The 27517-nt window shown below is 33.7% G+C and overlaps 1 protein-coding gene across 12 annotated transcripts in view; it reads right to left on the reverse strand.

Moving 5' to 3' along the window:
* The window catches only part of dsx (doublesex), a 400330-nt gene that overhangs the window by 223641 nt on the left and 149172 nt on the right, over positions 1-27517 (reverse strand). For 2 of the 12 annotated variants that reach the window (XM_067787582.1, XM_067787592.1), the window contains exon 3: positions 25221-25254. The exons of the other annotated variants lie outside the window; for them this stretch is intronic. In XM_067787582.1, the coding sequence (XP_067643683.1) occupies positions 25221-25254 (34 nt within the window). The remainder of the gene's footprint in view (positions 1-25220; positions 25255-27517) is intronic. 12 annotated transcript variants of the gene reach the window in all.

The raw sequence follows: 27517 nt of genomic DNA on the forward strand, positions 1-27517 counted from the left end.
ATATTGTGATGAATATTAGCAACACTAAGGGCTACTATCATCTCTAAGCCAACACTAAGCAGTGACTTGTATGCACATCAATAAATCAATCATTATGTCTATACATTTGTCCATACAAGCAGCGGAGAGCAACGCACAAACCCATGCATATATCTGAGATACTCCCAAAAGTGGGCAATAATTTGTGCAAGTATCACTCACATATACACGCTCATATGAGAAGCTATAAACATAGTTATAGCTGGTAATTTTATAGCTGGTGACTAACTAGTAAATTCTAGAAATAGAAGCGCCTAGAAATATGTCAACGAGAAAACCAAACAGTATAAAAGCAGCAACAGTTGAGGTACGAAAATCAGATTGATTTAAGCAAGCTATCAGTTTGCGAAGTATAAGTGTTATTGCCAAGTGGTCTAATAAAGACCATTTTTGCATTATTCAATATTGGAGTTATTTATTCAACAGTTTAGTGATTCGAACGTTAGCAGAAGATTTGGAATAAGCAGAATTTCAGTAAATTTGTTGCAATATTTTATTCCTTTCGATCTGGATTGGACATTTATTAGGTCGGTCCTATTTTTTCCAATAAAATTTCGTACGCAGAAAATGCTTTGCGAACCACTCCGAACAACTTTCCTTGAGACACTGGGGGTAAAACCAATTTCGAGCTTGCTTGTTAAGGGGCATTTTTCACGTTTTAGAACAAAACACGCCCTCCAAAATTAATTTTAACAATTGCTCACTATAAAGGTTCACATATGTCTGTCGAAAAAAGGATTGCTCGCCCTTACTTAGATTTGTGCAAGTGGTTGTATTTAAATTAATTTTATCACAAAAAATTTTTTTTAAAATCAAATCACAAATCGATCGGCAATGATAATAAGTGTTTTTTACGATGCTATCGCAAACGTGACACAATTTAATAGTTATGAAATGTCGCTATTTTATATTGCTATTACCCTTCAAAGAGAGTGCCGCCCGCACGAAGGAACATTTAATGGGAGAACGAAAAGGTTGAAGTAATGAGTGAAATATTTGCTACGAGTACAGAATACGACAAAATTACTAGTGCAGTACATCCAAGCTAGATCTTCTTTTACTTTTTTCATGCGCCTATTACGAGCCAAAATGTCATAGAATGTTAAGAGTTGGAGCCTAAATTGTATACCCCTCATCGGTTTATGCAAGTTTTCAAACTATTTTCTACTTAAATTGAAACTTTTCAGTCTAATACTGCGTTGTTTTAAATTTATTCGGTTTAAATTTAACTAAATAATAGGTATAAAATCTCAAAACCGTTTTAAAATAAAACCAAAAAGTTGAAAAAATTAAAATATATAAAGCTGTAGTCACTTATGGTTTTAGAACAAAACCAAAACGCTTAAACTTAAGATCTCAAATGAAAAATTGTGATTTGTGAAAAGTACGTAGATCTTTTCTCAAAGCAATTTGTTTTACACGTGATAGCCCTGTTGTTGAACGACGATTCTTATCCGGAGCACTTTGATTCGAAACATGTCGACGAACTGCACAATTTCTGTTTAAACTCAAAACCAAGCTTTGCGGCTAGGACCATATACTCCACCTCCGCATAACATCAGAGTTAAGCGGGAGTCATTGGTGCCGTATTTCGTATCGCTGTAGTCGTATCCCTAACGTAATCAGCTGTTTATCGTTACGACGGTTAACCAAAAACCAATTGGTTGGCTACGATTCGGTTACGACCTTAGCGGCACCACTAATCGATTGCATTGATTCCCATAAGGTTGGTCGAATCAGCTGTTATAAGGTTACCGATACGGTTACCGATAAAGCACCAATGTCTGCAGCTTAATTCATGGAGTACCCACAGCCCAATGAACATCGTGTAGTGATTACAATCGTTAAAAACGAGCAATTATCGGCTTACAATATGTTCGTGTAGAAACATGAGTTGGTCCATTGCTGCATTACAGTGGAGTATAATGGTAAGTACTCCAGTGGACCACATGATCCAACGATTTTTGCAGGGCTAGTACAATTAAAACACTAGCTAGCTTACCGAATTGCATGGAAAGCAACAATAAAAAGTAATCGAGTTGAGTAATTCAGTTGAAACCGCTTAGGTAATTGTCGACCTGATTGATAGTGTTTTATAGTGTTGCATATTCAAAAATAGGGCACTATTGTGAACAAGCGAATGAAATGAACATATGAATGTGCAGATAAATAAAAATAACAAAATAACAGCGAAAAAAAGTAACAATTAACTGATAAACCTCAACCATCTATATGGTTTTGGCATAATGAAACTGTTCAGCTAGTTGAAGCGTTTTCTTCAACCTCGCTTGAAAAAAAAATACGCCTAATGCAACGCAAAGTGTGACGGCGTAATATAAAGTGTGGCCGTGAGTTACCGTTTGCACAGTTGAAAACAGCCATCGCTCTCTCATTTCTCTTTTTAACACGCTTATTGCCGTCATCCAGTGAGTTTTACAGCTCCGGTTGACGCTCAATTCACACGGAAATGCACTGGATCATTGAGAGACTTGAAAAGCAGATGTCGTGATATTTTCGCACACGTGAAATGTGATAGGCAGATGTCGCCGCTGGTTTTCGTTTAACTCATACAGCGAAAGGCTAAGCAGCGGCATCTATTTTTGAAAAAGTAGGTTTATTAAAGACAGCGTTGCCAAACTAAAGACAAGTAATAAACAAATTATCTGGCTCACAAATTGAACAAAACTTCTATCTGGATTTATCTGGCTCAAGTCGTTGTTGTTGCATTTACATGAAAAATTATTTATCTGGCTCAGGCTTTTGCCACCGGATGATGGCTTATATCAGCTTCACTTGTATGCACGGTTGCCACACCATGTTTTCATTTGGGAGCAAAATTGATGGAAAGAAAGGACCAAATCTATAAGAAATGGACCACATTTTTGTATTCCCTAATGGGCTTCGGTATTCACAAATGTGTTGAATCGTTGTAAAATCTTTTATTGTCATCAGGTTGTGGTAAATATCATACATTGTCCCTTTCATTTTAATAAAAAAACTTATTATATGTTTTAACGAAAAACCTTAAACCCGTGCCACAAGCCAAACTAGTTCTGTTTTATTGACATATAAAAAAATCTTATTTTTAAAATAAATTTCTCCAGAGCTCAGTTTTATCAATTTATCATAAATTCAGTCCTAAAAGTTAAGAAAAACCAAGTAAAAATATGGCTGTCTTCGGCTGTGCCGAAGACTTCATACCTTTCATGAATGGGGCTGAACAATAATCTTATCCCGTTCGTAATCTCCAAATAATCGGATGTATAAGATAAGAAATATATAGTGAACAGATGTACATACCTAAACGATTTTTAAGATAAATATAAAATAAAAAATGGCAAAAAACCCCCTTATCTGAACGATCGGTTGTATGGGATATATATTATATATAGCTCCGATTGAAATGATTTTTACAGGAAATCTTCTATGATATATTAGAATATATATCACCGAGTTTCACGTTTATACTTTCTAAATTAAGGGAGAAATGGTCAAAAATCTTTCTATCTTAACGATCGGTTGTATGGGATATAACTATATATGCTTCGATCAAAGTGATTTTTTTAGGATATCTTTTATGATATATTAGACTATATATCACCGAGTTTCACGTTTATACTTTCCAAACTGCGGCAGAAATGACCAAAATCGTCTTATCTGAACGATCGGTTGTATGGGAGATATATGTTATAGTGGTCCGATCCTACCGGATCCGACAAATGTCTAATATAATACAAAAATACATCCTTATGCCAAATTTCATTGATATATCTCAAAATTTGAGGGACTAGTTTGCGTTCAAACATACAGACGGACGGACGGACGGACAGACGGACATGGCTATATCAACTCAGTTCGTCGCCCTGATCAATTCGGTATACTTAATGGTGAGTCTATCTTCTATATTTCTCAACGTTACAAACATCGGACCAAAGTTAATATACCATTTCATGTTCATGAAAGGTATAAAAATGTTTCCAATAGCTGGGTGTTCCAATTTTGTGTACCTTTCATGAACATGAAATGGTATATTAACTTTGGTCCGATGTTTGTAACGTTGAGAAATATAGAAGATAGACTCACCATTAAGTATACCGAATTGATCAGGGCGACGAACTGAGTTGATATAGCCATGTCCGTCTGTCCGACCGTCTGTCTGTTTGAACGCAAACTAGTCCCTCAAATTTTGAGATATCTCAAAGAAATTTGGCAGAAGGATGTATTTTTGTATTATATTAGACATTTGTCGGATCCGGTAGGATCGGACCACTATAACATATATCTCCCATACAATCGATCGTTCAGATAAGACGATTTTGGTCATTTCTGCCGCAATTTAGAAAGTATAAACGTGAAACTCGGTGATATATAGTATAATATATCATAGAAGATATCCTGAAAAAATCACTTTGATCGGAGCTATATATAGTATATATCCCATGCAACCGATCGTTCAGATAGAAAGACTTTTGGCAATTTCTCCCTTAATAATTAATACTTCTCCCCTTTATCACCCTCTTAGTCTATGTCATGATCGGCTTGAGTTCAATGATGTTCTAATGTAAAAGGGTTTAACTTGCAGGTCCATGTACAATGGCTCAACATTCTAGGTCACTTCTTTCCTATGGAAAACTATACTAAACTCCCTTTATTTATGCTGAATTTGCGAAGACAAACCTAAATTTGATTTAACCTTATTATTGAATGTCCTGCATACTTATCAGTACCGCGGTTAGACATATCCCTATTCGGTTTCGGGTATATTGAATTAAACGGCCTTAACGGTTAGGGCCACCTAACATTTAAGGTTTGCATCATTTTGGCCGTCACATCAGTGTTAATGAACACAAGTTTTCTTTACAACATTCTTACAAACTATATAAACTCTTCAACATGAATACGAGTGCATGAGTGGATAGCCTTGTTGCTTCCTTTGCTTTAAGGAGCCCAAATCCGCTTTAACTACTTATTCGTTTATGTTGCGAGATTTAAATAATTTTTTAAGAACAAAATTAAGTAAATTTTCTGTAAATAAGCGTGTTCATGTTAAATTAAAAGATTGTGCACTCAATTTTAAATTAAAAAAAATAAATGTAAGGCGCGATAACCTCCGAAGAGATCTAAGGCCGAGCTTCTCTTCCAATTTGCGTCGTGCTCCTATTGATTCTTCCTACATATCGGCCGGACGGGACCTACATGTTTTATGCCGACTCCGAACGGCATCTGCAAGGCAGATGAGTTTTCACTGAGAGCTTTTCATGGCAGAAATACAATCGGAGCGCTTGCCAGACACTGCCGAGGGGAGACCCCGCTTAGAAAAATTTTCTTCTAATTGAAAAATCTTATTTCTAAAATTTTGATGTTGCTTTGCCCGGGAGTTGAACCCAGGGCATACGGTGTGATAGGCGGAGCACGCTACCATCACACCACGGTGGCCGCCAATTTTAAATTGACGGCTGATAAAAAACAGCGAATTTTTACAAAACGTTTGCTAATAACTTTTAAACAGAATTGAATTATAATTATCTGCCACCGGATTATGATCAAAAAGCGTTTTCAGGTACTCCTTTGACAATTTTTGTGCTATTGTAAGAGTTTTTGTCAAGTAAAAAATTATCATTTCTTATACGTGGAGTCAAGTAACCACGGTTGTAAGGAACAGGGTGAACTTTTCAAATTTCTAAAAAAATTTCTTCATAGCGCCAATCAATACCTTTTTTTCATGCGGATAGCCTGTCCATGCTTATTTTAGCTGAATACTGTGTTTAATATGACAATGACAGACCAAAATTTTAAATCCCATTTTTAATTTAGGCAAGATTTTAACTAAAGATTATTTTAGTCAGCGACTATTATTACGGGCCACTGTGTATTACTAAGGTGGTCCTTATAAATCAAATTAACGATTTTTTAAGTCTTACCACTTCAGGTAGTAACACCTACGCCAAAAATATCATATAATCAGCCCTATTTTTGAATCCATCGTAGAAAATCTACGAATACAACCCTCCGCTACGAATACGAAGAATTTGCTATCACTGAACTCATGTGAAACCGAAAAAAGTGCTGCCAACATAAAATGTAAAATTTTGGTTATTCGAAGTCAGCTGAGCGACTGTAAATAAAAAATGTCTACTTAAATTTTAGTTTAAAATTGCATTATATCATTTTAAAAAAAGTTTAGTGCTTAAAATGGATTCCATATCATTTGCAGTTTTGTTAGGAGAAAATGAGCAAGAAAGACGTGATTAAAAATTGCGAGTCTTCAAATTAGAAGAGGCTATGTAAGTGAAGGGATCCGTGTTTTAATGAACTTATAAAGGTTTTAAAAATTTAGTTTTATAAAAATTTTCCGCCTAAACAAGGCTGCGTTTACCTACGTGCTCGGTGTAATAAATGAAGGAACTACACCGTTCGGTGGGTCATCTTCAGTGAGTCCTATAATACGCTTAGCATCGATATTACGCTTTTTTTTTGCCGAAGGTAGCTATCAGCACGGATTGGGAAAAGATTTTGACTCTCCGATGTGTCAGTCCACATTTTCCAAAGTTTTGAAAGATACCTTACTGATTTTCCAAACGCAGCTATGTCCACAATTGATACACTTATTGTTGGTGGCGCAAGACTATTTAGCTCTTTTGCAATGTTTTCCCATTGTTGTTAACCTCCTCTTTTGGGCCCTTTCCTGTTTTGTACCATTTCAGGTTGCTGCTGCAATAGGTCAAGTAAGCGGGAACATTGTTGGCGAGTTGGCGAATTTTTGACCTATTATAACATAGATTGTAATTTAATACATATATATCACTTTTAATAATATACTTACACTTTATTTGTTTAATATCCCTTTTTATTCTGAATTTTCTATGATTTTACTTTTTCCCGCAAGCTGATACGCGTCGTAGAAAATTTGTGCGAAAATCTACGGTTTGACAGTTCGAGTGTGTTCAGTGAAGGCTTTCTACGAATTTCGAACTTACGATGGATTCAGTAAACGTACTTTCGTAGAATTTACGAAAATCGAGTATACCATGGATTCAAGAATAGGGCTGAATATAAATTTTGGCTCCGATCGGAGACGGTTAGGGGTGTCACACAGGGCTCAAAATTCAGATTGCTCTGTGGTAACTCGAAAACTGATAATCGATAATACTGCAGTTGGCGATATCATTTAAAAACTTTCGTCCACTTCAGAAACGGCTAAGGAGTGTTGTATAGGGCGCCAAACTCAGATTGGCATATTATGATTCAATATGTAAAAATCTGAGATACGGTCCCTGTGCAACACCCCGTAACTGATTCTTTTCGCAGCCAAAAGTTATGTGTGATATTCCCAATTATTGTATTATTTATTTTGGGTATTAGGAACCAAAAACTTTTTTTTTAATTTTGAGTCTCAAACAGAAATTTTTCCTTTGGACCGCTCTGCGACACCAATTGACCGTCTCCAATCGAGACAAAAATTTATATTTAATATATCTGGCCTAATCATTACTACCTGAAGTAGTGAGACTTGGAAAAATCATTAATTGGAGTTATACGAACCACCTTAGTGTTTTGCACACCTGTCTATATATATATCGATCTCATTTAAGCGGTTACAAAGCTCCGTTACTTGAACTGGTACTATTTGTTATGAAAATATGTATGCACGTACATTAGAGTGTCTATTTTTTTAATTTTTGATTTTCACCGTGTAGTTTACGATTACAAGAAGAAAAGTTGCATGAAATTCGTTAATATGACACAAGTGCTGGTGATCAGATAGCAAAAACAGTTATTATGGAAGTGAATAAATTTCGACTGCGTGTCGTTTCATATGACAGCTTATGCAAGGAGCATGTGCAAAATTCGAAAAGAAGTTCGGACAAACAATGCTGTGGCTGTCTTGCCGATATCACATATTTGAACTTAATTAGGAAAAAGTCTTGGATGCATGTCTTAGACAATCCAGAGTAGTTGCGGCGCTCTCGGGGCATTGGGCAATTGGGGTACATGCGGCACGGATGGGACTGGAGCACAATACCTCCTGTCACAGCTGCAAGCGTCCGGAGGCGGAGGAAACAGTTGAGCATCTGCTGTACGAGTGCCCAGCACACTGTCGAAGCAGAATAAAGTTTCTTGAAAAGCCATTTTTCGCAAGCCTCCCAGAACTCAAGAATGTTAGGCCGGGAGAGCTTCTCCAATTTATAAATTCAACGGGATGGGTATAGGGGACGGTCTTTCCCTGAGGCGCGTGAAAATGTTTATTAGTCTTTTTACAACAGCCTTTCATTGGTTAACTCACGAGTTTGTGGTATCAAAACGGCGCATGAGCGCTAATTGGAGTCAATTGGGACTCGCCACTCCAACCAACCAACCAACCATGTCTTAGGCAACCATCAAGTGGTCGTGAAATCCAGAATCAACAAAATCTTTGGGCTTTACTTGATAAATAAAAAGATGATAAACAAAATTTAAGGACTAACTTTTTATAAATTGTCCAAAAAATTAAAAGGCACTTTTTCCTTTAATACATAGTCTTGTTGAATTTTGACTAAAAAACTGTTAAAGTTTGTAACAGAATTTTGGGTTTTAAAACTGTAAAGGTGGAGCGCAATCTTTCAATTTAAGGCAAACCATGTACTTGGGATTAACTAATTGATTATTTAAAATTTAAACACGCGCTCTACCTTTATAATTTTAAATCCCAAAATTCTTTTGCAAGAGCTATTGTTAAAGTTTTTTAGGCAAAATTCTACAAGATTATGTCTGTATTAAAGGAAAAATTGCCTATTCTATTTTTTGGTCCATTTATATAAAGGTAGTCCTTAACATTTTTTTATCATCTTTTTATTTTCAAATTTTTCTTAAAGGCCTTTAAGGCCCAACTCCATGCCCGTCCTTCCAAACTTTCAGGCGTATGCGACTTTCACCACGATTTTTAGCTGTGTAGAATAGCTAACAAACGAAGTGGAATTCTATAAAGCCTGCAACGCCCACGAGGCTATCAATGGAGCTCTGGCTTAACTCAATAAGCATAGCAATTTGGTGCCGGCAGATTTTAGAAAATTTTAAAGTCTAGTAACAACATAATTTGTTTAGAGAATTACCTATTGGCTGTGGTGCATACCAAAAATTCACCAAAGAAAATCAAAGTATAAGAAGCTTCATGATAAAGAATAGTGGGTTAAGCGGCTGATAGACGAACGAAAATCCGAAATTAATTGCCTCGATCGGAATTAACTTGAAGATAATCCTAACAGTTAATTCCCAAGATTTAAGAGAATTAGTGGAATTTTCGCTGACAACACTGGCGAAAGCAACAGAATAGTCAGCTACTTAATTTGCACAGCTGAAAATCGTGGTGAAATTCGCATACGGCTGAAAGTCTAAAAGAATCGTGGTGAAAGTCACGTACGCCTAAAAGTATGCAAGGACGTGAATTGAGTTCGGCCTAAAACGAGGTGGAATTCTACAACGCCTTCAACACTCAGGAAGCTAGCCATGAAGGTATGGCCTAATCTTCTAAATAGTTCGACTTGTGCGTTACGTAGCTCAAATTTTTTGATCAAACATTGCACTGTCACCGAGTTTTAAACTATATTTCTGGTTTCAAGTCTCTAGATATCGAGGAAGTTAGTTAAAAATTCCCAATTTAAAACTAGTTTTCTCAATGTCTCGATACATGCACCACCTAGCGGAACTTTTAAAAAATGGGAAGTTAGTTGAAAATGGATTGAAATATTCCCAAATCCAAATTAATTTTCTTAATATCCCGATCCGCGTGCCACCTACCTAATTTCAATAATCAAATGTTGCATCGCCAGCGGGTTCTGACTCACGGCCCAAGTTTCAAGTCTCTAGCTCACCGGCAAGTTACTCGAAAATCGATTTTTAAGGATTTGCTGTTATCTTGACTAGCGCGCCACCTAGCGGAACTTTGTTTTCTCTAAGTTGTATGGTCACCATGCCTCTAACTAAGCGCCAAGTTTCAAGTATCTAGGTAACCGGGAAGTTAGTTAAAAATGGATTCAAAGATTCCCAAATTAAAATTAATTTTCATAATATTTCGATCCATGCGTCACCTAGCGCAATTTTTTGATAAAATATTGCATTGTCACCGGGTTCTGACTTACGGCTTAAGTTTCATATCTCCAGCTCACCGGAAAGTATTCAAAAATCGATTGCAAGATTCCACTCGTTTTTCAAGGATTTGTAGTTATCTCACTTAGCGCGCCACCTAGCGGGATTTTGTTTTCTGTAAATTGTATTGTCACCGGGTCTGAAACTATGTGCTAAGTCACACGTCTCTAGGTAACCGGGAAGCTAAAAATGGATTGAAAATTCCCAAATCCAAATTAATTTTCTTAATATCCCGATCCATGTGCCACCTAGCGAATTTTTTTTGATCAAATATTGCATTTTCACCGGGTTCTGATACACGGCACAAGTTTCAAATCTCTAGCTCGCCGGCAAGTTACTTAAAAATCGATCGCAAATCCTGCGTTTTTTCAGGGATTTTTGTTTATCTCGATTCGTCTGCCACCTGGCGGCATTTTGTTTTCCACGAATTATAGTGCCACCGACTCGCAAACTATGTGCTAAGTTTCAAGTCTCTGGATCACCGAGAAGTTAGTTAAAAGTCGATAGCAAAATTTCCATTTAAAATAAATTTTCTGTATATCTCGATCCGTGCGGGTTTTTTTTCACTTGCATTGTAATGTCCCCCAGATCTGAACTATATTCTAAGTGGGTGTTACATCAAATTAATTGGATGGGAATCAAATTTACGCCAATAAAGTTGCTCTTTTCATTAACAAATGCATCAAAAAGTGCTGCTATTAATCATGTTGAAATTAAACATGGCTTTGTATATTTGAGACGAACCAATTTCTGTTTAAGAAATAACAAAACGAGATGTCAAATATAGATCTTGAAGTAAAAGTGCTATGCGACTTTATTTATGATTTCAATTTTGATACCCTTGCAGAAAAGTTGACTAGCTCAGAACAAGCGCTGAGCTATACTATTTGATAGGTTATATGAAAATATTGTCTACTTTTTCAAAGGTTGCCAAAATACACATCTTCTAAACTATGTCGATTCTTTTTGAAATTTTGCATATATGTACATATACCTATGTAGCTCAAGGCTAGTCCTGAGCTGGTTATGTCACTCGAATTCGGTATATTAAACCAAGAAGTCTTACTTTATTTTTTCTCGTGTACACACGACACACCCTAATGTACATACAATTTGAGGATCCAAGAGCAAAATACATATATGACTCTTTCTGCACTCACTTATTTCATCCTTCCTTTTATTTACATAAAAAGCACAAGCCAGAATCATGTGCAAACATACATATGTATATCTACGAGTATTTAAAAAAAATTAAGAAAATTATCGTAAATGAGAAGTACCAACAACTAACTTACTAAATACTTGTATACACAAAAGCTAACATCTGTACGCATCGCTGTTATATTATTTGTATAAGAATTCAGATTTGTAGATACATATGTTTCTAAATATGCACGAAGATTTAAACGAACTTATGAAGTACTCAAACACGCAACTTTTAGTATGTAGATATGAATATGCATATGTACATATGCATATATTCACCTTTATCAGTTGTGTACAAAGGTGTTTTACTGTCACTTTGATAACCACAAAATATGCCTCAGGCAACATCTGTAGTTATGTGGTTGGGCTAAGGATATGGTCAATAATTTTTCATACTTTCGACAGATGAGTGCAATGCACTCACATACATGCATAGCAGTTATTCATGTGTCAATATGCTCTTATGTGCATTTGTATGGAGGTGTAAATGTTCACACGCAAGTTCATAAATATAGGCAAATATTTTAGATTACTAGGGATGAATGCCTATCATCGGTGTGATTTGATATTTTTGGTAGTCGATGATAAAAAATTTTTCTCGAAATTTATGAATAATTAAAGTGTTTTTGAAAAATAAAAAAATATTTTTTTAAATATTATAATTATTATATAAAGCATTTTTTTATTTTTATACAAAACTTTTTTATTTTTATACAAAAAAAAAAAAATAAAAAATATTTGGTATCTGACAAACTAAAATTTTCGGCAGGTCTTCATTCTTTGTACTTTTTTAATTTTAAATTAAGTTTTTTCGAAATGGAAAGACTTCAAAAAAATTTTGTAAATTATAACAATAAAACTTGTTATTGTTATAAGCAACTTTATTGTATTTCAGCAATTCATGTGTACATATCGCATGTTTTATTGTTAACTGATATAATCCAAAATTTTAATTTTTTGGGAAAACGCAAACAATGTTTTATTTTTTCATACAATTTTAATATATAAAAATCACGTGTCACTATGTTTGTTCCCGATGGACTCCTAAACTACTGAACCGATTTTGAATTTGTTTCGCACACCGTTTGTATTTCGATCTAACTTGAAATATAGGATAGGTTATATCTCAATATTATTTTATTGCAAATTTTTTTATTTGTTTATACGTAATAATAAAATGTTACTTATACGCGCCAGCACTCACATTTTCAGGTAGTGCGGATATACTTCCGTGTAATTCTGAGGGGTTTCTGAGAGGGCCCGCGATTTAGAGGTACTAGGACATTTTTTTTAATTCAGGAGAGTCTTTAGTTGTTCCATGTGCAATTTTTAAGCCGAATTTCAAAAGCAACGAAAATCTGCATTTAGTTTTAATATTATAGTGAAGTGTGAAAAATAAAAATCTATATATGTATATAAAAAGAAAGGCTAAAATGTGTGTTAGTTGGTCGCCGGTGTTTGAAGAGATGCGTTGGTCGATTTTGTTTAAACTTTCACACAACCTCACGCGGTGGTTACTACATTTCAACGTAAAAGGGTCGACGTACAGGGTCTCGAGATATAGGCCGAAACGTGGACCCGAGTACCGCTAGAATGTGTTTATAAAATATGGATAACAAATGAAAGCTGTTGATGAGTGCTTTAGTACAGAGTAATATATTATCTAGAGACGGACTGGCACTGGGGTTAGGACTAGGACTGGGATTGAGACTCGGAGTGGGACTGGGACTGGGACTGGAATAAAATACATACCACCCTCTGGGACAGGCAATAAGGGATGCAGAAGAATGAGAAGAAATTGAGAGAAGAGAAAAGAGAGAAGGAGATTGAGAAAGAGATAGAATGAGACGAAGATGGAGATAGATGAAGCGAAAAGGACGGAGGGAGGAGTGAATAAAAGGATTAAGAAAAAGTGAAGAGGGGGGGGAGGGCAGAGTCAGATGGAAAAAGCTTATTAAAATGTATGCAGATAGGCCAAATTTAGGGCGAACAACGTCTGCCGGGTCTTCTAATTAATTTTATAAAAATGAGATTTAAAATCAGCTATAGTGATTATTTTTGTGCGTTTTAGGATTTTATATAATATGATCATAATTCCACCAGCCGCTTATTTTGGGGTATCAAAAAACATCGAAATATAAAAATTTTGATTTGCATCTGTAGACTATAAAATATGTATTTATTCAGAAGTCGGAAATAAAATTTAAAAAAGGTTTTTAAAAATAAAAATATTTTTTTGTAATAAATTTTGTTTTGTTTACTTCAGCTATTCATCAAAACAAATATGTTGTTTTCACATTTAAAAAAACAAAATAAATAATTCAACGAATATTTCTATAAAAATATAAAAAAATGTTGTTCAAAACTACAAGTTTTCATACTAAACAATTTATTTTTAACAAGAGCCATTCGTAAGAACAAATACAATGCTTCAAAATTCGAAGCAAAAAATCAACATGTTTTTTTTATTAATGCACAATTTTTCTTGAAGCTGAGCAATTCATGCAAAGGAGTTTTTTAAAAACGTATTTTCCTTTTCGTGAAAAAGTTTTTTTATCATAAAAACATAAAACGAAAAAACAAGCATTAAAAAGTTATTAATAATTAACCCCAAGCAATAACATATTTTGGAAAATATTATTAATAACTTTTTAATATTTGTTTTTTCGTTTTATGTTTCATGTATTTATGACAACAATCAGACTCCCTGATGAAGATGTTATATAAAAAACCTCGAAACGCGTAGGAGAATAAGAAAAACAAGGGTTTTGTCTTTTTATTTATCGGCCGAAAAGCCCCTTTTTGAAAAACTAATAAAAATTATACTCTGGCCCAAAATCACTAATAATAAAAATATTTTTAATATTTTTTTTTCGAATTCAAGTAGTCCGTTGAAAAAAAATTTACAAAATATAAATTTTTTTGTCAAAATTTATTCGGGAAAATTTCTTAAAGAAAAAACAAAATTTTTTTTTTGTAATAAATGTTTTTTTTTTTTAATCGGGAAATTCATGAGGACGAATTTGCTGAAAAAAAATCGAACAGATCCCGAAATATGTGTAAAAATTGTTTTTGTTTTTATCGGCCTATTGATAAATCATTCAAGGTTCGAATCGATCTCAAGGCCAGAACAATAATTTTTTTCTAATTATAATTATTGTTATTTTTTAATTTTTCTAAATTTGAAAAATTGTATTTTGTTTTTGGAATAGTAAGTAGAAAATTTTTCAGACAACCTGCCATAGCTGCGCAGATAGATCCATTTCGAAGGGTGGTAAGCCTTCATCATCAGTACGCTTTATGCATGCTGCGCTAACCATTTTGCTATACAGCGGTGGTTTGTTTGACTGCCAAAAAAATAAAAGTAATTTCTTTTGTAAAAACATTTTTTTTTTTAATTTGGACAATTAAGGTGAGCAAAGTTGTTAAAAACATTTTTTTCTTTTTTAAGGAAAAAACTGAATTCAAGTAATCAAATAAAATAAATACTTTTACAAAGACAAATTTTTTTTGTTTTTTTTTTTAATTTGAGCGATTCAAATCTGCTCTTGTGTTCTTTCGCAATCCCTGCAAAATTGTGATAATAATATTTTTTGTGTAGTTATTTTTTTTTTAATTGAGGAAAAATATGTTGTTTTGAAATCAGAAAAAATCAAAGAATATTTTTAAAAAACAAAAATAATTTCTTATGTAAAAAACAAATAAATTTGGATAATTAGGTGTAATAAGCAATTTTTTTTATTAAATTTTTCAAGAAATTCGGGAAAAATAATAAAATATATTTTGCAAGATAAAAATAATTTTTGTTCTGTAATAAACATGGTTTTTTCGAGTTAGAGCAATCTCGATGGCAAACTTCTGAAAAATTAAAAATTTAAAAATTGGTTTTTCCAAAATTCAAATATTTTTTTGTTTCTAATAAAAAATGTGTTTGAATTCGAACAATTCATGTAAACAATTGTCAATTCATAGGATTTTTGTTACACACAGCGCCACCAATACCAATTTTTGTTGTTATATCGGCCTACTGATTTGTAAGATCTTCCGTTCTAATTTAAAATTTTTTCAATTAAGAAAAAATGTATCATAACAATAATATTGATAAAATAATTATTGTTATGCCTTGATCTCGATTCAAACCCGCGATTTCTGAATTACATTTCATTTTAGCCCGTAAAGCGAACTTACTTCACTGTTACTTAGCAATGCAAATCATAAGTAAGAATACCGATGTATTATAATAACGTCCATCCCTAATGTATAGCCGTACACATTTGGTAGCGCATTCATATTTACACGAGTGCGAATGAATGTATAAACGTATGTGTATACACCTCTGAATATGTATGTTTAAGTAGATTCATGTACACTAAAATTTACAAAGCAATTTGCAAATATTTGCAATCGTTAAAGCACTTGTCGTGTCAAAGGCAAATACTTAATAGCCTACTGTTGATGTAACATGAAAGGGAGGTTATCAGGACCGTTTAAGAGGCTCTACGTTTATTTTTATGTCCCTTTGCGTTCTGAAATGGATTTCACAAGCTAGCCACCTGCACCCGTGAAAAGGTAAAACCTGCAAAATTCAACGTGGTCATATCAAATTTTCCGCAATGTCCAACATCCAGCAAATCACTCTCGCAAAACCTTTGGAAAGTTTCCCGTTCGCTACAAGAAAAGCTGAAGACTTCAGGCCGATAAGACTTACGTCTCTTGATAGTTTTAAACATGCATATTGCAAACGCATATTGACTAGTCCGTCGGGACAGCTTTACCTGCTATCACCACTAATATAGAAAATGGGATTTTTAGACTATTTCCTAGCTGGTTAAGGGGCTTAGCATATTCATGCAATAGGCATGCCTGTCTTAGGAGGCGACTTGAATCCACAGACCTAGAAGGTTTGACATGGTCGTATGAAAAAGCTTCCGAGGTGGTCGGGGTAGTATCTTAAAGGAACACATTTCCACAGCGTGCTGTATGAGTGTCCGGTAAAGGACCATTATCAGCGGTAATACTCTTTTCTTGGCTTTGCTTTCCTTTCCTTTCCTTTCATTTCCTTTCCTTTCGTTTCCTTTCCTTTCGTTTCCTTTCCTTTCGTTTCGTTTCGTTTCCTCTCCTTTCCTTTCCTTACCTTTTCTTTATTTTCCTTTCCTTTCTTTTCATTTTCTCTTTATTTCCTTTCTTTTACTTTCATTTCTCTTTCATTCATATTCCTTCCTTTCCTTTCTTTTCCTTTCCTTTCCTTTCCTCTCCTTTCCATTCCTTTCCTTTCCTTTCCATTCCTCTACTTTTCTTTTCTTTCATTTCTTTTATTTTCATTTCCCTTCCATTGATTTTCTTTCCTTTCCTTTCCTGTCCTGTGTGTGAATTTCAAGCACTGGGCGAACTCTAGTTTAAATAAAACTCTATAAGTAATAAACTTTACTTATTATACCTTTCATGAACATGAAATGGTATATTAACTTTGATCCGATGTTTGTAACGTTGAGAAATATAGAAGATAGACTCACCATTAAGTATACCGAATTGATCAGGGCGACGAACTGAGTTGATATAGCCATGTCCGTCTGTCCGTCCATCTATCTGTCTGAACGCAAACTAGTCCCTCAAATTTTGAGATATCTCAAAGAAATTTGGCACAAGGACGTATTTTTGTATTATATTAGACATTTGTCGGATCCGGTAGGATCGGTCCACTATAACATATATCTCCCATACAACCGATCGTTCAGATAAGACGATTTTGGTCATTCCTGAAGCAATTTAGAAAGTATAAACGTGAAACTCGGTGATATATATTTTAATATATCATAGAAGATTTTCTGAAAAAATCACTTCGATCGGAGCTATATATAGTATATATCCCATACAACCGATCGTTCAGCTAGCAAGATTTTTGGCAATTTCTCCCTTAATTTCCAATATAAAAACGTTGAACTTGGTGATAATTATTCTTATATATCATAGAAGATTTCATGAAGAAATCATTTCGATCGGAGCTATATATAATATATATCCCATACAACCGATCGTTCAGATAGAAAGATTTTTAGCCATTTCTCCCTTAATTTCCAATATAAAAACGTTAAACTTGGTGTTATTTATTCTAATATATCATAGAAGATTTCGTGAAAAAATCATTTCGATCGGAGCTATATATAATATATATCAGATACAACCGATCGTTCAGACAGAAAGATTTTTGGCAATTTCTCCCTTAATTTCCAATATAAAAACGTTGAACTTGGTGATAATTATTCTTATATATCATAGAAGATTTCATGAAAAAATCATTTCGATCGGAGCTATATATAATATATATCCCATACAACCGATCGTTCAGATAGAAAGATTTTTAGCCATTTCTCCCTTAATTTCCAATATAAAAACGTTAAACTTGGTGTTATTTATTCTAATATATCATAGAAGATTTCGTAAAAAAATCATTTCGATCGGAGCTATATATAATATATATCCGATACAACAGATCGTTCAGATAGAAAGGTTTTTAGCCATTTCTCCCTTAATTTCCAATATAAAAACGCTAAACTTGGTGTTATTTATTCTAATATATCATAGAAGATTTCGTGAAAAAATCATTTCGATCGGAGCTATATATAATATATATCAGATACAACCGATCGTTCAGACAGAAAGATTTTTAGCCATTTCTCCCTTAATTTCCAATATAAAAACGCTAAACTTGGTGATAATTATTCTTATATATCATAGAAGATTTCATGAAAAAATCATTTCGATCCGAGCTATATATAATATATATCCCATACAACGGATCGTTCAGATAGAAAGATTTTTAACCATTTCTCCCTTAATTTCCAATATAAAAACGTTAAACTTGGTGATATTTATTCTTATATATGATAGAATATTTCCTGAAAAAATCACTTTGATCGGAGCTATATGTATATAGTATATACCTATCCCATACAACCGATCGTTCAGATAGAAAGATTTTTAGCCATTTCTCCCTTAGTTTCCAATCTAAAACCGGGAAACTTGGTGATATATATTCTAATATATCATAGAAGATATCCTGAAAAAATCACTTTGATCGGAGCTATATATAGTATATATCCCATACTACCGATCGTTCAGATAGAATGATTTTTGGCAATTTCTCCCTTAATTTCCAATATAAAAACGTTAAACTTGGTGATATTTATTCTAATATATCATAGAAGATTTCATGAAAAAATCATTTCGATCGGAGCTATATATAATATATATCCCATACAACCGATCGTTCAGATAGAAAGATTTTTGGCCATTTCTCCCTTAGTTTCCAATATAAAAACGCTAAACTTGGTGATATATATTCTAATATATCATAGAAGATATCCTGAAAAAATCACTTTGATCGGAGCTATATATAGTATATATCCCATACTACCGATCGTTCAGATAGAATGATTTTTGGCAATTTCTCCCTTAATTTCCAATATAAAAACGTGAAACTTGGTGATATTTATTCTAATATATCATAGAAGATTTCCTGTAAAAATCATTTCAATCGGAGCTATATATAATATATATCCCATACAACCGATCGTTCAGATAAGGGGGTTTTTTGCCATTTTTTATTTTATATTTATCTTAAAAATCGTTTAGGTATGTACATCTATTCACTATATATTGCTTATCTTATACATTCGATTATTTGGAGATTACGAACGGGATAAAATTATTGTTCAGCCCCATTCATGAAAGGTATGAAGTCTTCGGCACAGCCAAAGACAGTCTCGTCCTTAATTGTTTTTAATTAGTTTTCACACCTCTGTTCACCGATTTTTAAAGTGTAATATTTCTCGCAATCAATATAATAATTTATTTTCTACAAATATATTAATACTATGTAAACATATTTACTCATATGTTGATCTGTATGAATGTGTAGATAAATAAAGTTCGTAACTATATATTCATTGAATATAATATACATGTATACAGGTATACGCTCAAATATACATGTATATACAAATGCATATAAATATGTAAAAGATGGTAATTTTGTGATTGAGAATTTGTTCATTTTAGTATGGAGCCCCGTATTTTCTTGCCCCCGGAGGAGGATTTTCTCTCGGCAGCCCTGCCTAGCTTACATTTATTTGACGATAGGTTATTTTCATTTTTCAGTCTCCCTTCACTGATTTGTGTTTTTAAATTATTGACACCTTTGAACTAATGTTTAGATTTTTGCAATAAAAGGGATAGAGTAATAAAATTACAAATGTCAAAGAATGTATTTTTTATTTCGTTTTTGCAAATACAGGATTAGTGGGCTTCAAATTTATGTTTTTATAAAGATTGATTAGGCACATAACAACATGCATATATATGAACATATGTACGTATGTATGTAGATGGCCTTAAAAGCTCAGCAAACAAAATTTAAGTTTTTACTATCTAACGTCGGGAGTCATAATATATGACATGTTTATTCATCTGTGGTTAAATATGAGTGTTAATATTTTATGCAAATGCTAATTTACTCATTTGGATATACCATACAAATAGTTATAAATGTATACAAGAGGTTATAAGGCTTTATGTTTGAAAGTAAAATAGTAAGCACTTTGTACTAAAAGTGCAAAGATACTCTAATGAATTACACCGAACTTGGCATAAATGTTTTCCAATTGACATAAAGCAGCCTACAGGAAAGTAGAGACAAATATTAACAGACTCTCAAAAACTTCGCAGCCGCCTTGATGTGGTGATAGAATACTCCGCCCACCACACCGAAGATCAAGCGGTGTCGCTCCTCGACAGTGATTTGGCAAACACTTCGAGTGTATTTCTGCCATGAAAAGGTGCTCAGTGAAAACTCATCTGCCTTGCAGACACCGTTCGGAGGCGCCGTAAAAAATGTAAGTGCCGTCCCACCAATTTGTAGGAAGAATAATAGGAGCACGGCGCAAATTCGAAGACAAGCATGACCTAAAATCTCTTCGGAGTTTATACGCCTTGCATTTTACTCAAAAACCTTGGTTGAACAAGCAAAAAATGTGTTGGCTGCAAAGGAACGGTAATGATTCAATAACATGTCAGGACGCTATTCATTGTATATATCCGAGTAAAGTGAGGAGTTGACTCTTCTTTGATGGGTCTTAAGAAATGTTTCTAAGCTGGCAAAAATTACGGATGCCAAGGCGTGCATTGACGAATATAGACATCTGCAGAATATTTACATATAAAAGTGAAACATAAAGGACGAAAATAGCTCCATTGAATAATTTTTGTGCGTACATCGATGCAGGGACTAATAAAAAAATAGAATGGGAAATGGTCACGTACACTGAAAGAAAAAGGCAGGCTGGTAAAATAAACCGAAATTTCTGTCAATTTTTAACCATCGCAACAAGATGTTGAATCAACTGTGCACAAATCGTTGATTCGTAATTGACCGTTTTGGTAGTCAAATGAACAAAAAAAGTTGTTGCGACAGCTTTGTACGAAAGTACCTATTGCCATATAAATAAATAAATGTAAGGCGCTATAACCTCCGAGGAGATTTCAGGCCGAACTTCTCTTCCAATTTGCGTCGTGCTCCTTTTTAATTTTTCTTACAAATTGGCGGGACGGGATCTACTTGTTTTATGCCGACTCCGAACGGCATCTGCAAGGCAGATGAGTTTTCACTGAGAGCATTTCATGGCAGAAATACACTCGCAGGGCTTGCCGAACACTGCCGAGGAGCGACCCCGCTTAGAAAATTTTTCTTCTAATTGAAAAAGCTTGTTTCTAAATTTTGAAGTTGCTTTACCCGGGGTGTGAACCCAGGGTCTTCGGTGTGGTAGGCGGAGCATGCTTCCATCACACCACGGCAGCCGCCATATAAATACGTAAATACATACATATGATTATAGAAATGAAAATAGTAGTCATAAAACTGATTCTCAATTCTTCCAGTTGCAGCTCAGCTCATTCCCGATTTCTTCTCTCGCATGTAGTTGCCACACTTGATTGTTTCGAACAAAACTTGTAGTATAAATGTTCGACGTAACATTCTAAAAAGAGAACTTGTAATTTATAGAAAAGTAAAGAATTAAATCGCAGGAAGGTAATTCATCAATGGAGTAACTTTACATGTAATTCGGCAAGTTTAATTTTCGTAACACTTTAAGTTGAAACGATTCCAAACCAACTCAAACTCTATTTTGTCGGAAACATCAACATTAAAAAAGGATTTTTTTTATTATCTTATTAGATTCGTTCGCGTAAATGGAAATTGATAAAAACTTGAACAAAATGTTACTAATTTTGGAAAAATCCTGTTCGTTCAAGCAGAACTTTTGCAACAAGGGGCCCAATTTTGCATTTCGCTTGTACGAGAAGTTGCAAAATTGTACCCGATAAATAGATGTCCCGATATCTGATAATTTTTTGCACAGTAAATTCAAAAAAAGGGTTTTTTCGTTTTTTATTGATAACTGAAAAACTATTTTTTTGATGTTTTCCCATTTTGTGGGTTTTTTCGATTTCATGGTTTTCTTATTTTGGTGTTTTTTTTTAACAAGTGGCACCATCGTCATAAGTACAAAGTAGAGAGCGCAGTGAGCGTAAAATTCTCTTTGAAATTTGCTCATGTATTGACAGTTGATCCCCGTTCAAATGACCTGTAAGATCAGTTGTGTTAACAGAAAAATCAGTTAGATTGACCAGGATTCTGTCAATTTTACAGAATTTTGTTAACTTAAGAGCGACAATTTCTCTTCTGTTGAAATGGCTAAACTAATTTGCTCGCTTGACAAAGAATTCGGTCGAATTAACCATAATTCGATCAATTTCACCGAATCTCAGTTAAGTCAAGAACAACAGAACCGATTTGTTGATTTTACTAGCACCATTTCTTTCAGTGCGTGCTTCAGTCCACGTCTTTCTTATTTGATTGATCATATGTAGCTTTAATTTCCTTTTCCAGTCTGTTTTCACTTCCAGTAAAAAAAATATAAGTGAGCATACAAAAGTTAAGAGAAAAATCAATGTTTTTGTAACGGTGTCAAAAAATGGTCAAAAATTTAAATATGTCTTATTTTGAGGTATATTTTTGTGATTATAGCAAATTTTTAAGTTAAATTCTGTAAAATTTACAGATTCCTAATCAATCTAACTGATTTTTTTGTTAACACAACTGATCTCACTGGTCATTTCAACAGCGATCAACAGTCAATACATGAGCAAATTTCAAAGAGGATTTTACGCTCACTGCGCTCTCTACTTTGTAACATTGGCGTTTTCCATTTGGTCCGCAAACAAATTCTGTGTGTTTCTAAAATTCTTTGATGATTAAATTGATTAATTTGTTGTTTTGTTGGCATATTCATTTGTAAGATCGAATGGAGCTCGAGGCCTTAACAATATCTCCTTGTCATTGTTATTGTTATGGTAGTTTTTTTTTTATTTGACAGAATTTTTAAATTAGTATCGAAGAAAGAAAATCTAAAAACAGCTGTCATAGCTCGTTGTATAGATCCATTTCGGAAGTGGGTAAACTCAGCTATCTAGTGTGGTTCATATGTCTACATAATTCCAATTTCTATTCTGCTGCGACATCTGTAGCAGAAAAGTTGTGAACATTTTTTTGACAATGATGCCAAATATATTGACACTTCTTTACCCATACTCAAGTATATTAAACACAATTTTTCTATCAGCGGCCGCCGTGGTGTGATGGTAGCGTGCTCTGCCATCCACACCGAAGATTTCGAGTTCACGCCCCGGGAAAAGCAACATCAAAATTTTAGAAACACGTTTTTTCAATTAGAAGCAAAATTTGTCTAAGCGAGGTCGCCCCTCGGCAGTGTTTGGCAAGCACTTCGACTGTATTGCTGCCATGAAAAGCTCTTAGTGAAAACTCATCTGCCTTGTAGATGCCGTTCGGAGTCGGCATAAAACAAGTAGGTCCTGTCCCGCCAATTTTGGAGGAAATATTAAAAAGAAGCATGACGCAAATTGGAAGAGAAACTCGGCGTAAAATCTCTTCGGAGGTTATCGCGCCTTACACTTATTATATTACTATAAAAGTTCGAATCGAGCTCGAGGCCTCCACAAAAATTTTGTGTGATTATTATTTTATATTTTCTAAATTTAAAAAGTTTTTCAAATAAGAATAGAAGAAAAAATTTAAGACAACTGCCATTGAAATCAATTTTAAAAATTGCAGTTTTTTTATTAAGAGAATTTAAATATTGTCGAAGAAATAAGCTGAGCGATCGTTCAGTTATAAGCTATAACCCAACAATCGCTCGAAGTAAAAAAGAAATCTAAAATTATTAATTAACAAATCGGAGCGTTAACGCTCATTACACTGGTTTACAGCCAAAATGCACCAGAGACGCCAGAGGGAAAAAAACAAATCTGCAAAAAAATAAATGGTTTTCCAGATCCTTTCTCCAAAGTACAAATTTTTTTATATTTTCACAAAAAAAAAATGGAAAAAATCCGTAATGATTATTCGTTATCTTTGAATCTGCATGGCCCAGCTAAAAGTGTTGTATGCACAGTTTATAGAAAACTTTATTACCTTTTAAAAGCTTCAACCCGTTTTGGAATTGCACAATTCGTTCTTGAGATATATGTGATTAAGTGAACCCAATTTTTTTTTTTTTGGAAAAAACCGTTATTCGTAAATATCTCAAAAACGTTACCATAGAATTGAAAATAACCTTGATTTTCGAAATCAGGGGCAATTTTACATAGGAATTTCATAATGACGTCTCTGGTGCAGAAAAAAAGATTGGAATTTCAGATCCAATTATTAATTATTTTAGGAGTCCTGATTTCATAAATGATATTGGCCTAAATTGTTGTTATAAGCAGCTCATTTATGACATTTCTTACACGTTTCATATTGATTTACCTTTTTTTTTTTTTAATAAATTTTTTTTATGTGTAGTTTTTCAGCTTTACTGATCTATTAAGGTCAAGTGCAAATAAAATGCGATTTATTCCACCATTTAGCCCAACGTTTCGATAATTATCCTTATTTTCTTCAGGGGCGGTCTATATTTGTTTATAACAAAATACAAAAGACAAAAACAACATTAGAAATAAAATTACACGATCTTAATTACATAGTTTCAAACAAAGTATTGCACAATTATAAATTTGAATTTTACATGAAATATTACTCCACAAACAATTATTTATATTCACTCACATTGGTATTTAAAAAACGATTTTATTATTACTTTACAAAAAAAATTTTAATGCTACTATCACTATATGGTAAACTTCTCAAACTAAAACTAATTATCTGTGTCATAGGCATAATAAGTAAGTCGCCCCTGAAGAAGATAAGGATAATTATCGAAACGTTGGGCTAAATGGTGGAATAAATCGCATTTTATTTGCACTTGACCCTAATAGATCAGTAAAGCTGAAAAACTACATATAAATAATAAAACTGATCGGAAATTACCATTAAATTTTTTTTAATTCAAAAAGGATTTGAAGGGAATTATTCTCATATGTGTAAGCCTGTAAAGAGAATGAGAAATTGTTATGATCATATAACTGCCATAAATATTTGAACCACGTTATTCAAAAATATATTTTAGAGCAACATAGTAACAATTTCAAATTCCGGTTGGTCATTCAAAAATAGCAAGCTTCGATTTTTTTGTCACACCCCAATACACAGCAAACGAATTTTCAACATTTGTAAAATTTCTTGCTTCATGGACATGGATTAATTTAAGGAAAAAGTATCGCAGTAATAGTGGAGTCCAATGCGTATACTTAATATTTTGTAGAAAATTTAACCATGCCAATTCCACATGTTGAAAATTACAAAAAATTTGCGGCAATACTACGTAGTAAATACATACTTGTTGAAGAAGATGATGTTGAAAGATCGCTTACCTGAAAATTAAATAAAAAACAATTGTTTAGTTAAGAGTTTTAGTTTAAACTATTCAATTACTTAGATATTAACCTAAGAATCTCTTAATCACCGCTTTGTTTTCATAACAATAAACTGGTGCACTCGTTTCTTAAGTACCTGCTTCATATCTGTCACTTTACCTACGCTTATCACAGGCAGGTAATTTTTTTTAACTTATGTGAAATCGCATGTTTTAACGTGAATATTTTAAGTTTTAAGATAATTGAATTGAGTAATTGTGACGGATTCTGATATTTCAGATAAATACTAACATTATTAATGGTGTTTGTGAGTTTTAAAAGTTATAAATTGATAAAGAACCTATTTTACTTAGGATGTTGAAAAAAATTTTTTTTTGTTTTTTTGATTTTTGGTGTTCAAAACCAGTTTTTTTATGTTTCCAAGTCCGTCCAAGTGAAAATTAGTTTTGAAAGTGGTACTTGACACAATTAGCTTGCCAATTGCATTAAATTTAGCTGCAGATACTTGCAGATAGGGGGTTAGATAGAGGGTTTGATAAACCCTTGTTGCTGTACAACATGAAAAATAGCATCACTGTACAGGTATTTTTCAGTGTTACACAGTGCAATATCTATTTTTTTTAACATAATCGATTAATTACACAAATTATTATAATTTTTCATTTATTAAACAGTTTTTAGAAGATATAGACAATAAAATATTTTTTGCCGCCTAAAACGTGAAAATCTACCTATGTGGGACGGTGCCACGTGTTATGTAGCAAAGCAATTTATCTGAAATGAAATGTGCAATTGAAGCTCACGCTAAGTATATGATGTTCGGTTACACGCGAACTTAGACACCTTTACTTGTTTTAACTTTAATTTCCTACTGGAATGCTCATGCGCTCAGTGATCTGCATTATTGCAATCAAACGCCAAAATGAACCAATTGCAAAAAAAAAAACCGATTGGTGAAACAGCACTGTGCACCAGAAATGCGAGTGGTATTCGAAGCATGATATTCCCGTGGCCTGGTGTTGGTGACTGTTGATGTCAAACCATGTACTGCAGCGAACACTTTGCTAGTATCCGCGATTGGTTTTATATGCACCTATGCCTTTTGACATTTATATAGTATTGTGACGAATATTAGCAACACTAAGGGATACTATCATCTCTACGCCGATACTAAGCAGTCACTTGTAACTACATAAACAAATCAAATCATTATGTATACACATATGTACATACAAGCAGCGGAGAGATAAGCACAAACACATGCATATATCTGAGATACTCACAAAAGAATGCAATCATCGGTGGAAGTATTACTCACATATACACGCGCATATGGCTATGCGAGAGGCTATAAACGTGCATCTGTAATTTATAGCCAGTAAGTTTATAGCTGGTAACTAAGTAGTAAATTCTATAAGAAGAAACGCCTAGAAATATGCCAACGAGGAAACCTAAGAGTATAAAAACAGCACCAGCTGAGGCACAATTAATCAGTTTGATTTAAGTAAGCTATTGGTTGTGAAGTATCAGTGTTATTGTGAAGTACTTTAATAAAGGTCATTTTGCATTATTGAATATCGGAGTTATTTATTCAACAGTTTAGCGATACGAACGTTAGTAGTGTTGCACATAAGCGGAGTTTCAGTAAATTCGTTACAGTATAGTTTAGCATTTAACTAATTTTCAAAAGAAATATGACTTAATTCAATTCATGTCTCTTCTGTAAAAAATATTTTATTTCAATTAAAACTAATCGCGAGTACTAGCAAAGTGTTCGCTGCATTTTAGCAAAACACCACAGGCAGTACTTGACATCAACAGACACCAACACCACGCCACGGGAATGATACCACTCGCATTTTTAATGTGCAGTACGGTTTCACCAAAGTTCAATTTGACGTTTGATTGCAATCATGCAGATCACTGGTGCACAGCTAAATCGCATTGCGTTCAATTCGAGTGATAACTAATTCATAGTACAGATATTTTTAGTACTAAGCGCTTGCTTATAATGTAACACATAAAAATCGTACTATAATTAAATTATATTTATATTCATTTATACACAATGCAAGTGCACTTGTAAGGCACTACATATGAATATGTATGTAAATATGTACATACCCGGCAAAAACTGACATAAGCGTTTGTTGGCAATAAGATATATTGTTTTCACTCCAAAAAACCGTAAGGTGCTATAGCTTCCGAAGAGATTTTTGGCCGATCTTCTCTTCCAATTTAAGTGCGATCATTTTAATTT

This window comes from Eurosta solidaginis, chromosome 1, assembly GCF_040869045.1.
Source record: "Eurosta solidaginis isolate ZX-2024a chromosome 1, ASM4086904v1, whole genome shotgun sequence".
In the NCBI taxonomy this organism is placed as follows: Eukaryota; Metazoa; Arthropoda; class Insecta; order Diptera; family Tephritidae; genus Eurosta; species Eurosta solidaginis.